The 12745-nt window shown below is 44.0% G+C and overlaps 2 protein-coding genes across 2 annotated transcripts in view; both read left to right on the forward strand.

The window, feature by feature from the left end:
* Positions 1–30: 30 nt before the first annotated feature.
* fkbp4 (FKBP prolyl isomerase 4) lies at positions 31–7096 on the forward strand. Its single transcript, XM_018755951.2, has 10 exons — positions 31–588; positions 2215–2359; positions 2864–3006; positions 3245–3365; positions 3961–4117; positions 4502–4592; positions 4683–4766; positions 4962–5147; positions 5431–5670; positions 6234–7096. Exons 1-10 carry the CDS (start codon positions 490–492, stop codon positions 6321–6323), a joined length of 1356 nt encoding a protein of 451 aa, XP_018611467.2. The 5' UTR covers positions 31–489; the 3' UTR covers positions 6324–7096.
* Positions 7097–11205: 4109 nt separating this feature from the next.
* Positions 11206–12745, forward strand: part of b4galnt3b (beta-1,4-N-acetyl-galactosaminyl transferase 3b) — a 40617-nt gene continuing 39077 nt past the window's right edge. The window contains exon 1 of the mRNA XM_018756038.2: positions 11206–11814. Within this exon, the coding sequence (XP_018611554.1) occupies positions 11667–11814 (148 nt within the window). The 5' untranslated portion in view covers positions 11206–11666. The remainder of the gene's footprint in view (positions 11815–12745) is intronic.

Consider the following 12745-nt stretch of genomic DNA (forward strand, 5'->3'; position numbering starts at 1 on the left):
GCCTCCCTCCCCGGCTGTTGGGGGCAGATGGTACTCTCCCTTTCTTTTCCTCCCCGTGTTCCATCGATCTCTCTGGAAGGTTCTTCGCCCTTCCTCCTGCGGCGAGCGGAGCAGTTAAACCCGCTGCGTCCTGCACACTTCGCCTTTAGATTACAGTGGTTGCACGGCTTTGCTTGCGGTTTTTACACGCCGAAGGACACTTATTTCTCCAGCATTCATAGGAGTGTCGCGAGGCTTGCAGCAGCAGCGCCATATTCACAGACCAAAAAAAAAAAAAAAAAGCTTCTCATACTAGTTTATTCAGCTACTACAACTGCTGTTCGCGGCGACTGAAGTTACTCTCCTCGAGTTAAAACGGGTTCTTTTTCTAAGAATTCGAGTGTAAAGGCGGTAGCTGGTGCAGAACATTTAATTTCCTCCGCGTGACGCCTCGCTCCAGTCCAGAGAAGAGTCTAGAAAGTTCTGAGGCGCTGCTGCGGACCACGGACGATGACCGCCGAGGAACTGAGCACCGCGGGCGAAGGGCAACCTTCTTTCGCCATGGAGGGGGACGACATTACGCCCAAGAAGGATGGAGGTGTTCTGAAGGTTTGTACCTAAAAACCGCCGTTAAACGGCGAAAGTGGCTGGCGGCAAGGACAGACTCACTCACTCACTCGGTCTGGGCGACAGGAGTAGGACAGCTGAGCAGGTGTCGGACCCGGCGGGTCTGCGACTAGACACATTCAACATTGAATACTAGCAGAACAAAGGGAATAAGGAGAAATGTATCACCTATTAGTATTAGTGATTTATTTCCACAATCTTATCATGTGGAGATGACTGACTGGAGCGTTGGCCCGACTAGCAACTTTGCTAATAATAATATAATAAATCATCATAGTTTCAAACAGTGCTTGCCAGCCTTGCTCCTGAATGCTGTTTTCAATTATTTATAATGAATCAGTAAATGTAAACTGTATCAGGCGCGTTTCTCGAATGGCTTAGTGTTATGTACTAGTAGCTTTCTAATCTTTATACAGCTGGGTGGTAATTTTACTGGAGCATGATTAGCAAGTTGAACTTTGCTTGGGTGTTACAACCGGAGGTGGGAATCGAACCTGCGACCTTTGATCTGACTGAAGGCAGCTAGCAGATGCAAGATGATAAAGATGGCTTGTGTGTTGTCTTATTGACTGGCTTTTTGTTTGTGTCCATAACCAGCTTAGGACTAGCACGTGTGGAGCACGAGCCTGACTGACAGATGAGATAGGGCCTGCTGTTGACTTAAAATACCCTTTCCTCCCTTGTTTTGTTATGCCGGTGTATCAAATTTGTAATTCAATAAAGAAAACTTGCAACGTTTATGCAGCTGCCGGTAGTGCACACTGGGTAGGGCTGGTTCCCTTTGTTAATCTGGTATTTAAACTACTTGCAGCAAATTACCTAACAGTACAAAGGTAACGTTTCGGTTTTCTAAGTGCCTAAACCAAGGGTGGTGCAGTAAGAGGTGGGGTTTTGTATAGGTCCCCCACCTGCTAGGTGGCAGATTTTAGATCTACACCTGTCCTACTGCTGTCATTTAAATCCCATTGTAATGTTGGTTCTCTAATATCAGACACCTTTTTTTTATCAGCTAAACAAAGGCAAAGCAGTTCTAGGAAACTGCCCTGCAAGGTGCTGTATGTTATACATCCTACTGTGGAATATAATCATAAGACTTTCCTCACAGTCAGTCTTGATTCCTTTAAACAATTTTCTCTGCAGGTTAAATGAACTTTTGAAACATTTTGAAATGTATGGGTTTGGTTCTGATTTGACACTTTGAAATTTGCTGTCAAACATTAACTGAATGATAACTTCCTGCAGACGGGAAGCTGTTTCCTATTGGAATGCTACTGGGTGTTATTGCTGGGGAGTGGGGACTTTTGAGTGTTTTCTGGAACTTTGTGAGAAATGTACTTCATGTGGGTGATCCCCAAGATTCTCAGTTTTACAGCACTCATTCACGATATCCCGCAACATAATGCAATGAATGCTACTTTAAAGTCTGCATATTTAAAAATACAATTGGTGAATTAATCTGTAGTGGTTTAGTGGTCCACATTGGGAAGATATTACACCCCTCAGCTTGTTGGATTACTTGGATTTTGTGGAAGTTGATGCTTATTTGGTATTCATGCAAATAACCCTACTCTTAACTGTTTACTGAGACTCTCATTTTGTTCTTGACAGCTGGTGAAAAAGGAAGGAACAGGCACTGAGCTGCCCATGACTGGAGACAAAGTGTTTGTGCACTATGTCGGCACCTTGCTGGATGGCACCAAATTTGACTCGAGTCGTGATCGGGGTGAAAAGTTTTCTTTCGACCTTGGCAAAGGTGATTTTTGTTTTTTGAAAAAAGACTCTCCTCTCTTGCCTCCTTTCCTACCTCTCCCCTGTAGGCCTCCCAGAGCCTTTGGCATGTTTGTGTTTTGGGTGTGTTCAACAGCTTTCATCTCTGCAGCAAGTTAGCTTAGCTTACAACTGAATATCTATTAGCCATTACAAGCTATGGAATAAAAAAAAAAAACTTCCCGTTTGTGGCTTGGGCAAAGCTTACTGTATGACTTATAAAGTAATGTAACTTTTCTTAATATGGTTGAAGTCCTGCAATGCCCTATACAGAGATTGGTGTTAAAATAACCTGCAGTTTATTTAGCCATTAAAATAACTATCCATGGGATATGATTATTAATGGCACCCAGTTTAGGTTTCATGCAGAGAGTGCGATGAGCTTGATGTATTTAATGGAAAGTTGTTACAGTAGACAACACAATTGATACAAATAGATGTTGAAAATGGGTCAATTTAAAGACCTTTCTTCTACCCCCCCCATGTGCAGGTCAGGTGATCAAAGCCTGGGATTTAGGAGTTGCCACTATGAAGGTGGGAGAGGTGTGCCATCTCATCTGCAAGCCTGAGTATGCCTATGGTTCTGCTGGTAGCCCTCCAAAGATCCCACCCCATGCCATCCTGGTGTTTGAGGTAAGGATCCTGACATCTAGTAAGTGTAATGGTTGTTTAGCCATAATGTATCTCAAGGTAGTTTTTGTGTAGTTTATTTGAAATGCAGAGATTGTTGGGGAGTTGCTTAAAGGTGCAGTAATAGTGGTGGTGCTTCTAGTGGTTGTCTTTCATGTCACTTTAATGTAGCTTGATTATCCAAGTTTTCCAGATGTGACTCCCTTTTGTACATCTCTGCACACTCTTGTTGCCTTTTCAGGTGGAGCTGTTTGAGTTTCGTGGGGAAGACATAACTGAGGATGAGGATGGTGGCATCATCCGTAGGATCATAACAAAGGGGGAGGGGTATACCAAGCCTAATGAGGGGGCTACAGTAGAAGGTATGCTTTCAGATGGTTAACTCATAGAATGTTCAAATGATTTTAACCCTTTAATTCTTCAGTGATTTAATGGATTTAAGTCTGTTCAAGATGCTGGTTTCTGAAAGGTTATAATTGTTTATGGTGATACTACTATGATGAGTGGTTACAATCAGGTAATGGCATGGTTGCAGTTTTGATTTAAGATGTTTGTTACTACATACGGGCAGCACAGTGGCACAGCAAGTAGCGCTGCTGTCTCACAGCGCCTGGGTGGTGCGAGAGGGCGTGGGTTCGATCCCTGCTCAGTCTGTGTGGAGTTGGCATGTTCTCCCTGTGTCTGCGTGGGTTTCCTCCCACACCCTGAAGGCATGCTGTTAAGGTTCACCCATAGTGTGTGAGTGACAGAGAGAGTGTGTGTTCCATTGATGTATGGATGAGTGACCCATTGTAACTAGTGTATCTAGCAGTGTAAGTCACCACAGTGAATAAGGTGTGTGGGCTGGTAACACTATATAGTATCCATTCTAAGTTGCTTTGAAGAAAAGTGTCTGCTAAGTGAGTAAATGTACATTTTGTTCTGTGACTGAATGCTGTTTTATTTTCCTTACCATAGTGACCCTGGAAGGCACCTTTGAGGGCTGTGTGTTTGACCAGAAAGATGTGAAATTTGAGATAGGAGACTGCGAAAGCTTCAACCTGCCTGTTGGTGTGGAGAAAGCCATAATGGCTATGGAGCAGGGAGAGGAGTCCCTCTTCACCATTGCTCCAAAGTAAGTTCAGTTTAATTTATTTTGATATAGTGCTCTTCTCACACAGTGCACTGAACAAAGGCATAAGACAAATATGTTGACTCCCAGCACACACATATTACTACAGTACCCATGCAGTTATTAAAGCTCTAAGTATCCTTACTGGCCATGGAGGAAAAACAAAAACCCCAACTGAAAGGCAGAGGGGGCCCTCTGGGGGTCCAAGTGCCAGTGGCTGCCCATCCCTCCTGGGCATGCTGCATGAAGTCTACATTGATGTTATGCTTTTTAGGTGTTGCTTACTGTGCTTATAGCATAAATATGCTTTCAAGGTAACAGTATAGAAATTACCGGATGGCAACATCCTTGTTGACCCTGCCATGCCTTGTGACAATTTTTATCCAGGTATGGATATGGAAGTGCAGGTAATGCCAAGCTGAGTGTTCCACCTTCTGCTACGCTCCAGTATAAAATAAAACTGACAGCATTTGAAAAGGTAGGACAACATGTCTGTGGTTGACTGGAATTTGACTGATCCTACTTGTGGGTCAGTTGACTTTTAAATCTGATTTGTTTCTCTATTTAGGCTAAGGAGTCTTGGGAAATGAATACAGATGAAAAATTGGAACAGAGCTCCATTGTAAAGGAGAAAGGAACTCAGTATTTTAAGGTATTTTTTTTTCCTCTAGAAGACTCTGCTTCACTTTAATTACAGCACTTTTTGACTGAGAAATGAGATGTCTGCACTCAGTGTTTTATATAATCTGCTTGGGTTTTTTGTTTGTAGGGCCTGGAGGTTGCACTGTTGAAATTATTCTAGAGCAAACTGCTTTTTAAACTAAGGCGTGTTGGTGTTTTATTGCAGGAGGGTAAATTTAAGCAGGCCAGTGTGCAGTACAAGAAGATTGTGTCTTGGTTGGAGCATGAGTCGGGATTGCAGGAGGAGGATGAGAAGAGAGCACGGGTACTAAGGCTAGCAGCTCACCTCAACCTGGCCATGTGCTACCTGAAGCTGCAAGAGCAGAACCAAGCCTTAGAAAACTGTAACAAGGTATGGATGAGTAGGCATGATGAATATTCCAGCTGGTGTGGGGTCTGTTTGGCAGGGGGTGTGACCTGAGAAAATAAGCACCATAGTGAAAATAACTCCTATAATGTGAGAAATTAATTTTCAATTCTTAATTTGGTGCCCTGTACAAAGTGGCTTCAAGCTTTCTACCCTTTTGAGCTCATCATAACAAGCTGGGCATCCAGTAAGGCTTGTTGCAGTAGTGTCTGACTTGTGTGTGTGTGTGTGTGTGTGTGTGTGTGTGTGTGTGTGTCCCCACAACCAGGCCCTGGAGCTAGATGCAAACAATGAGAAGGCTGTGTTCCGGCGGGCAGAGGCGCTCTTTGCCATGAAGGAGTTTGAGCGGGCGCGTGACGACTTCCAGAAAGTTACACAGCTGTACCCCAACAATAAGGCAGCCAGAGCACAGGTGGCAGTCTGCCAGCGACATATAAAAGAGCAACACGAGAAGGACAAGCGCCTCTATGCCAACATGTTCCAGAAGTTTGTGGAGCGTGATGCCAAGGTGAGCTGGCCCTCAATTTCCTGTACCTTTTTGCTTCAGATGGTTTCCCCCCCCCCCATGTTTGACTGTTTAAGGAAGAAAATTTGACAATTTAATATTTGGACTTATCAGTTGGTGACTTTTGAGAACAGATTCAGGAAGTTATATGTATTATGGTATGTGGTAGTTCCATCTTCTGTCACAAGATGGCACTTTTTTTTTTCTCCAATTACATTTAGATTTATTCATTTAGCAGACGCTTTTCTCCAAAGCAGCGCACATGTCGGCGAAAATACAATTTGTGCATTACATTAAGAAAGAGACATAGCTGCAGACATGTGATTCTTCAGTAAGCCTAGTTACTTTTCACTTGATGCACCGATGTTCACTGCTCTAGTAGGCGTGTAAAACGTAGGATAGATGAATCCTGATAACCTTTCTACAACTTTTTTTCTTGAAGAAATGCCAAAAGCAACGATGTCTATCAACTGAAAAGTTAGAATCCGGGTGTGGGGGGTGAAACAGATACTCAAGGTGTAAGAACTTCAGTTTTATGAACTTCTTATTGATCTTTCCTTTCACAGAAAGAGGCAGAGAAGGGGAAAGAAGAGGAAAAGGGTAGCTCCAAGATGGACATTGAGGAAGATGGAGCAGAGGTGCAAATAGAAGCTTAAATTACTGTTTCATGTTTCTTTAACTTTATTGTTCTGTTGTGGTTTTTTAAAATTGACTTTTGTAACTTATGGAATGGTGTTTAAAACGGCTTTTTCCCTGAAGTAACCACGAGAGTGCAGTTAAGTTTACTGTTGCTGCTGTGGAGTGGACAACAAGGTCCCTACTGGGTGCAACTTGTCAGCTTGGACAACTATTTACTGTATGGCTTTTCATCATTTCTTGATTTTGGCTTTGCCAAGAATCAACAGCTACAGAATAGAACCCTAAAGCGCAGTAGCAGCTATCCAGTCCTGCTGTTACCTCCCTTCTTCTCTGAATATAATCCAGGGGAATAAAGGGCCAGTGAGCAGGGCTGCACTGAGCACTTAACATGGTCCAACTTTTTTTCTACACATGTTGAAAGCAGTGGTCTGCATCAATGGTTGAATGGTGTGATGTCTTCACTTCTCATCTGTTTCTGTTCTGTGTGAAGCATTCTATGCTGGTTCCCCAAGGGCTATTTCATTCCTCTGCTCCCACACAGCAAAGGGGCCTCAGTGCACTTCTGCTCCAAGGCCATGCATGATTTGAGCCATGTCTACTGTCTTTTCAGCCAGCTGTCTGTCACTTGTTTTTAATTCCAAGCACCTTCTGTTTCTTGTGTGTGTGGTTGTTCTGGAAGCTACAGATACAAAAGGCAAACACTGTCAGTGAAATGTATTGTTAAGCTCATTCATTTACACAATGTGATGCCGGAGAAGAAAATTATAAACTGTATTGCCTGGGTAACAAGTTTATAGTGTAAAGATATTTTCATTGTGTAATAGCTGTGTAATTGTGCATTTATAGCCATTTTTATGATTGAAACTGGAAGACACAGCTGATTGAAAGCAATGTGTGTGTCAAACTCCTGGACAAAAGTAATTTTTTTTTGCTCTGGGTAGTGGTGGGGATTTGCTTTGTTTGGTATCACTGTTGAACAAGCCTTGTGTGGGCAGGTTGTTTAAGGCTGAATTCGGTTCCTGTCTAAGTCCTGGCTGGCTTCTGTCTCCAGCTACCTGCACCTTGGCAGCACTCTCGACCGTTTGGGTTTTCCCTCAGCTCTGCTGATCACAATAAATTAGTGAACTTATTGGAGGCTCAGCGTGGTACTTTCTGGGAGTGTGGATGTGTGGTATTAAGGGCACTGAATGCCTTGGGGCTTTTTTTTTTTTTTAAAAAAAAAAAAAAGGTGAGCCAGATCAGAAGTTGGAGCATGGTGGTATGAAGCATGACTCTGCTTGTTTTGTAAGTAAAGCACTGAAGTGCCAAAAAGAGCTGGAAGAATAGTCATTGAACTGAAGGAAGTTGTAAATCTGAACCAGGATTTGAAAAGGTGAGTTTAGCTCCTGCTTCATTAGATGCAACTGTGGGGTGGGGGGGGGGGTACAGAAAATATTTACAGCTGGCATATACCATTTTGGCAAGTTTTTCCCACTTTTTACACAACTGTCAGGTTTTATATATTGCAATATTTAAATTCTTTTATGGCTATTAAATATTTCAGTGTTTAAGCCAAGAGACTTTGCAACTCAAATCCTTCCATATTGAATAACTTAACGATTAATCGTTAGAAGTAAAAGTGTGCTAGAATTTTTTTTTTTTTTTTTTTTTTTTTGCGCTAATGTTGGTTTCTTTATCATGACCTCCCCACCATACATTGTTCTCCTCTTGCTGGAAATAAATGGTTTCTTGGAAACTTGCTCAGGTGCTGACCAGTTCTAGGATTCTCAAGTTACCAAAGTTGTGGCAGCTGTCTTCTAGCTGCTGTTACATTATGCATCATTTCTGAAAGTTATAAGAAGGTAATTTTATTATATTGGCAGGCTGATAGCTGAAACGAAGGGTAAGTTGGGATGTTCAAGTTGTCATGACCTACATGTAGTACAGTACAGTGCTGTGGATCTGACAAGGAAGAGCTAAGACAATTGCACCTATTCAATGTGATGGATGAGCAATGTGTTTCTTGGAAGTGAAGACTGAATGGGAAATTTGGTGTCTTTGTCTGAAACCAAGTATTCTGACATGGACTTGGGCCCATCTGATAGGTTTAGGATATCAAAAAGGCATAAAGTGATCTGAACCAGGAAGCAGTCACCCATTAAAAATCCCTCACCTATAACCGTTCCTCTACAAAATGAATTTCCTCATGTCATGAGGAAATGAGGCAATAAAGCTTTATGCCCTTTTTCTTCTAAACCTTTTGTAGCCCACCCACTCAGTTCTGATGTTTTTTTTTTAATATTACTAGCATGGGAGGTGAATCGGTGGTGTCTACAACACAACTTTGGGATGCGTGTACTGTTGCCCCCCAATTGCAGGGTATGACTCTCGCTAGGGGTGAGGAGAGGCCCAGGTAGCGTCGTGCAGCTATCTTGTTATACTACTTTGAGTACAAACCTCCATGCATCACACACAGCAACTTCAGCCCCTTTTCCTTTCCCAAAAAAAACATTCACACCCACACAGGGACTGTCACAACATTCATTCAGGTGAAATAAAAACCCAACAAACATTTAATATAAAACATCCACACAAATAAACATTATTCACACCACCAAAGAAAATGAACACGTTTTTCTTTTTATGTGACTCAGTCTCTGGTACCGTCGTCTCGTTGGCGCGCTTTTTAGGCTGGAGCTCCTTGTCCACCACCGAGGGAAATTCCCGCCGTTACGGTTACTCACGGTTTTCGTGCGGTGCAGGAAACCGACAGCGACCTGTCCTCACATCCACCCTCTCTCCAGTGAGGATGAAGCGATGAGGGTGAGTCCTGGCGACACTCTCTCCGGATCCAGTCGCGCTAGCCAAACCCTAACCTTCCACTCCCCACCTCCAAAAAAAAAAAAAAAACTCGGTGCAAAGCGGTGTGTCTCCCACACGTGCTCCGTTCCCCCTCTTTCCCTTCAACTACTGAAAACCTAACTCGCTGCCCGCGGGCTGGTTGCGTTGCTCGCGCCGTTTTTTTTTTCCCCCAAAACACCCGAGCGAGAAGGAACCCAAACCGCTCGTTCTCCTCGCCCGGTCTCCCAAAAATACTTCCCTTTCTCCCCACGCGGTGTTCCAACTCTCTTCCTCCTCCGTCTTCCTCTCCTTCTCCCCCTGGAACATCCCGCCCCACCAGGTCGCAAGCACTTTCCCCACCAGCACTGATTGGGCAGTCCCTAAATGACATCTCTCCCACCAACAAACACCAAAGAAAACGCACAATACAGGAACAACAAAAAAAGTCACGTTACAAAACCATAACCCCCTGCATATTTATATAACCGTTTTCCACCCAAAACATCCAACCACACATGGGAACAAAACTGTGTGGGGGCTACACTTTGAATAAAAGTAGTGCTGTGGTACCAACTGTTGACAACCAAAGCAATGAACGGCGCAACTTCTGATGTTGACCATTACTACGTTTAACAGGTTATTAACACGGATCCTGTTGCTGTCTGGTCACTGAGTTTGCTGCATGGTATTGAGAGAAGCAGGAATTCTGTTAACTTACGTATACAGTATTACTTTGGGTAAGTGGGGAATCGTAGGGTAAATTCCCATAACCTACAGAAATGAGTTTTATTCACTGCTAGTCATGGACAACTGAAGGTAAATAAATGACAGCATGTATTTGCTTGGTATGTTTGACACAATGGAACACAAGGTACCTCCAGCTCCTTAGATGGTGCAACTAGTCCTGGCGTAGCCACCACTGGTAGACCGGTGCAAACGATGTAGTGCCATCACAGGGGGGCGGGGCTTGCTAGGCTGCCATGTACTGCAAACACTTAGGTGTCAAAGTCCCTCTCTGGTGGCAAATATTACAGTATGGATTTTCCTATAGGGAAATGATCAGGAACTGTCAATAGTGGCAATGGAACAGGATGTACCAGGAGGGGACAAACTGACAGTGTTGCAGAGGAAAAGTATCTCTGGCTCTTATCCACAGTCCTGTGTTTACTCATGTAAATATGGAATATGTTCAGAGTTACTGCAGTTTTTACAGGCGTGTGTAAACAACAGTTTGTGGCACTGGTGTCCTAATGCAAAATTAAAAACAGAATTAATACACACAGACCATTACATATTAAAACTTGTTACAACTATTCAATGCGATGGAACAATTAGGATCCTCAAAACTGGTAGATTTTAAATTGATTTCAAATAATTTTGATTATTGCATTCGCTTTCCTTCTGGTTATAGAGCCTTAAAGTTATTTAATTTATAAATCTATATAGAATGATTTCACTGTTACTGTTTTTAAAATACTTCATGGATACTTGTACTCAGACGCTACTCCATGGCGCCCCCTAGCAGTAGGAGTAGGTATTACATTGTAAATCAATTTACATCATGCTGCGCGTTTGCTTATTAAAACGTAATAAAGTTTAAGACAATGTTAAAGACAAGCAACGCACAGCATGGCAACAAAATAAAACAGCAATTAAAAATGTCTCAATGCCAACATCAGAAAAATACTCTCCTCGTAAAAACAGCAAAAGACACAATATTTCCCATCATACACACAAGTGCTCCTCAAACCCGAAACACTACTCGAACAAATACAAATACAGCACTCCACACCACATCTGCTCAATATTGCAACAATATCCCATCACTTTTGTAATTTACTTATTTACTTTTTTGTATTTATACTATTATACTCGTGTTTGTATATTCTGTGTTATTTATTCTGTAAATCTGTCAGCTGTTTATCTGTAAATACAAGCATGATGAAGAACCACAGCAAACTCCTCGTGTGCGCCAGTAAAACTCATTCTCAAATCACAACTTTTATATTTATGCAACATAATAGTACGCACCGACCTGATTGCCTCTTTAATATTGATTCTACCCTTTAATAAACCGCCTTTAAATAAACTCTGCGCTGTGAAGCTTACGATCGAGCTCTTCGATTCGATCGTCACGAACGTGACGTAAGGCGCACAAACAGCCTATCACCTGCGTCCTATTTGAATATGTAAATATACCTGGGCGCGCCCTCGTGGAGGAGGCGCTGCCGAGTTGGCCCCTCCCTCCGGACTCGCTGGCTCTCTAGCGCGGAGTGTGTCCGTCACCCTGCGCCTCTGAGTGTGTCGCCGTGCGCTTCTGTGTGTCGGGGGTGTTCGCCTGGTCTTTAACGTTCTTCCACGTGGAGACACGGATGAAGCAGCGGGCGCTGGACGGCTCCGCTCCGGGTGAAGCCCACCGCACCGGCCCGCTGGGAGGGATGGACCCCCGGCCGGCGGAGCAGCTGAACTGAAGCCATCACTCGTCGCCCCGCCGCCGTGTCGCTGCCCGCAGCCGCCAGGCGACCAGCAGCTGCAGCAAAATGTCCGTGTGGTGGTTCCCCCTCAAGAAGCTCCGGCGGAATGTGAAGTTGGCCGGGATCGCCCTCCTGCTGCTCTTTGCACTTTGGGCGGCTTATCTGCAGTTCTTCGCGGTGGCGGATGATGACTGGGACCATAATTCGGACTTTCGTAAGTTGGCTGCTGACAGACTGTCCCGCGTAACCAGAGCGATCGCTCTTTGTGTGTGTGTGTGTGTGTGTGTGTGTGTGTGTGTGTGTGTGTGTGTTTGCCGAGCACGCGCCCCTTCCTGCGCGACCCGCATCTCTGAACGCTTAGTTTCTGGCGACGAAGCAGGTCGCGCACGCACGGGCTTCTACGGTTCTAATAACGTGCGTCGCGATTGCTGTGGATAAATCGTGACAGCGGGAGCCGCCAAAAATGGGGTGAAGCCGCCGGAAGCGCGCGCGTGCCGTATTAAATGTAAAACGTATCAGTCGGTGCACGTGATTTCAATGCGCAGCGACGCGCTGAAAAGTTTCCCATGAATGAAACGAGAAACTTGATGATCACGATGCGAAGTCTAAGCTGAGCCATGGTGTGTAATTATGAAATGACGTGACGCACACCTTCCATGTAATGATCATCATGTGTCTTGCAATGACTGTGTTTTACTGTGACCATCTGTGCCCCCCACCACAGTTCCTCCATATGGTCAGCTGCCCACCTGTCTCTCCTCCGGTTGTGTCCACAGCAGACCCCCTACACTCATGTCCCTCATTGTCCCTTGGGAGCCCTGTTGTCCTCTACATCTTCATGGTTCTCCCAGAAATCGGTGTCACTGCTGGACTAGAGTTGTACACATTCCTCAGTTTTAGCCAATGTGCCAAACCACCAGTTCTGGAAAAATTCATTTTATCCTTTTTGCTGATGTTTTTCTTCCAAGCGACTTATAATGTTAAGGTATTTACATTTTTTTTTACCCATTTATACAGCTGGGTACTTCTACTGGAGCAATTTTCAGGTAAGTACCTTGGTCAAGGGTACCACAGTTGGAGGTGGGAATCAAACCTGCAACCTTTGGGATCAAAGGCAGTACATTTATTCATTTAGCTGAGGCTTT

The sequence above is a fragment of the Scleropages formosus genome, chromosome 24 (assembly GCF_900964775.1).
Source record: "Scleropages formosus chromosome 24, fSclFor1.1, whole genome shotgun sequence".
Taxonomy (NCBI): Eukaryota; Metazoa; Chordata; class Actinopteri; order Osteoglossiformes; family Osteoglossidae; genus Scleropages; species Scleropages formosus.

What these genes read in the sequence shown, in the direction of transcription:
- fkbp4 (XM_018755951.2), top strand. Translation starts at nt 490, where the DNA reads ATGACCGCCGAGGAACTGAGCACCGCGGGCGAAGGGCAACCTTCTTTC. An exon ending in TTCTTTCGACCTTGGCAAAG is followed by an intron (nt 2,360 to 2,863) that starts GTGATTTTTGTT and finishes CCCCATGTGCAG; the next exon opens with GTCAGGTGATCAAAGCCTGG. An exon ending in ATGCCATCCTGGTGTTTGAG is followed by an intron (nt 3,007 to 3,244) that starts GTAAGGATCCTG and finishes TTGCCTTTTCAG; the next exon opens with GTGGAGCTGTTTGAGTTTCG.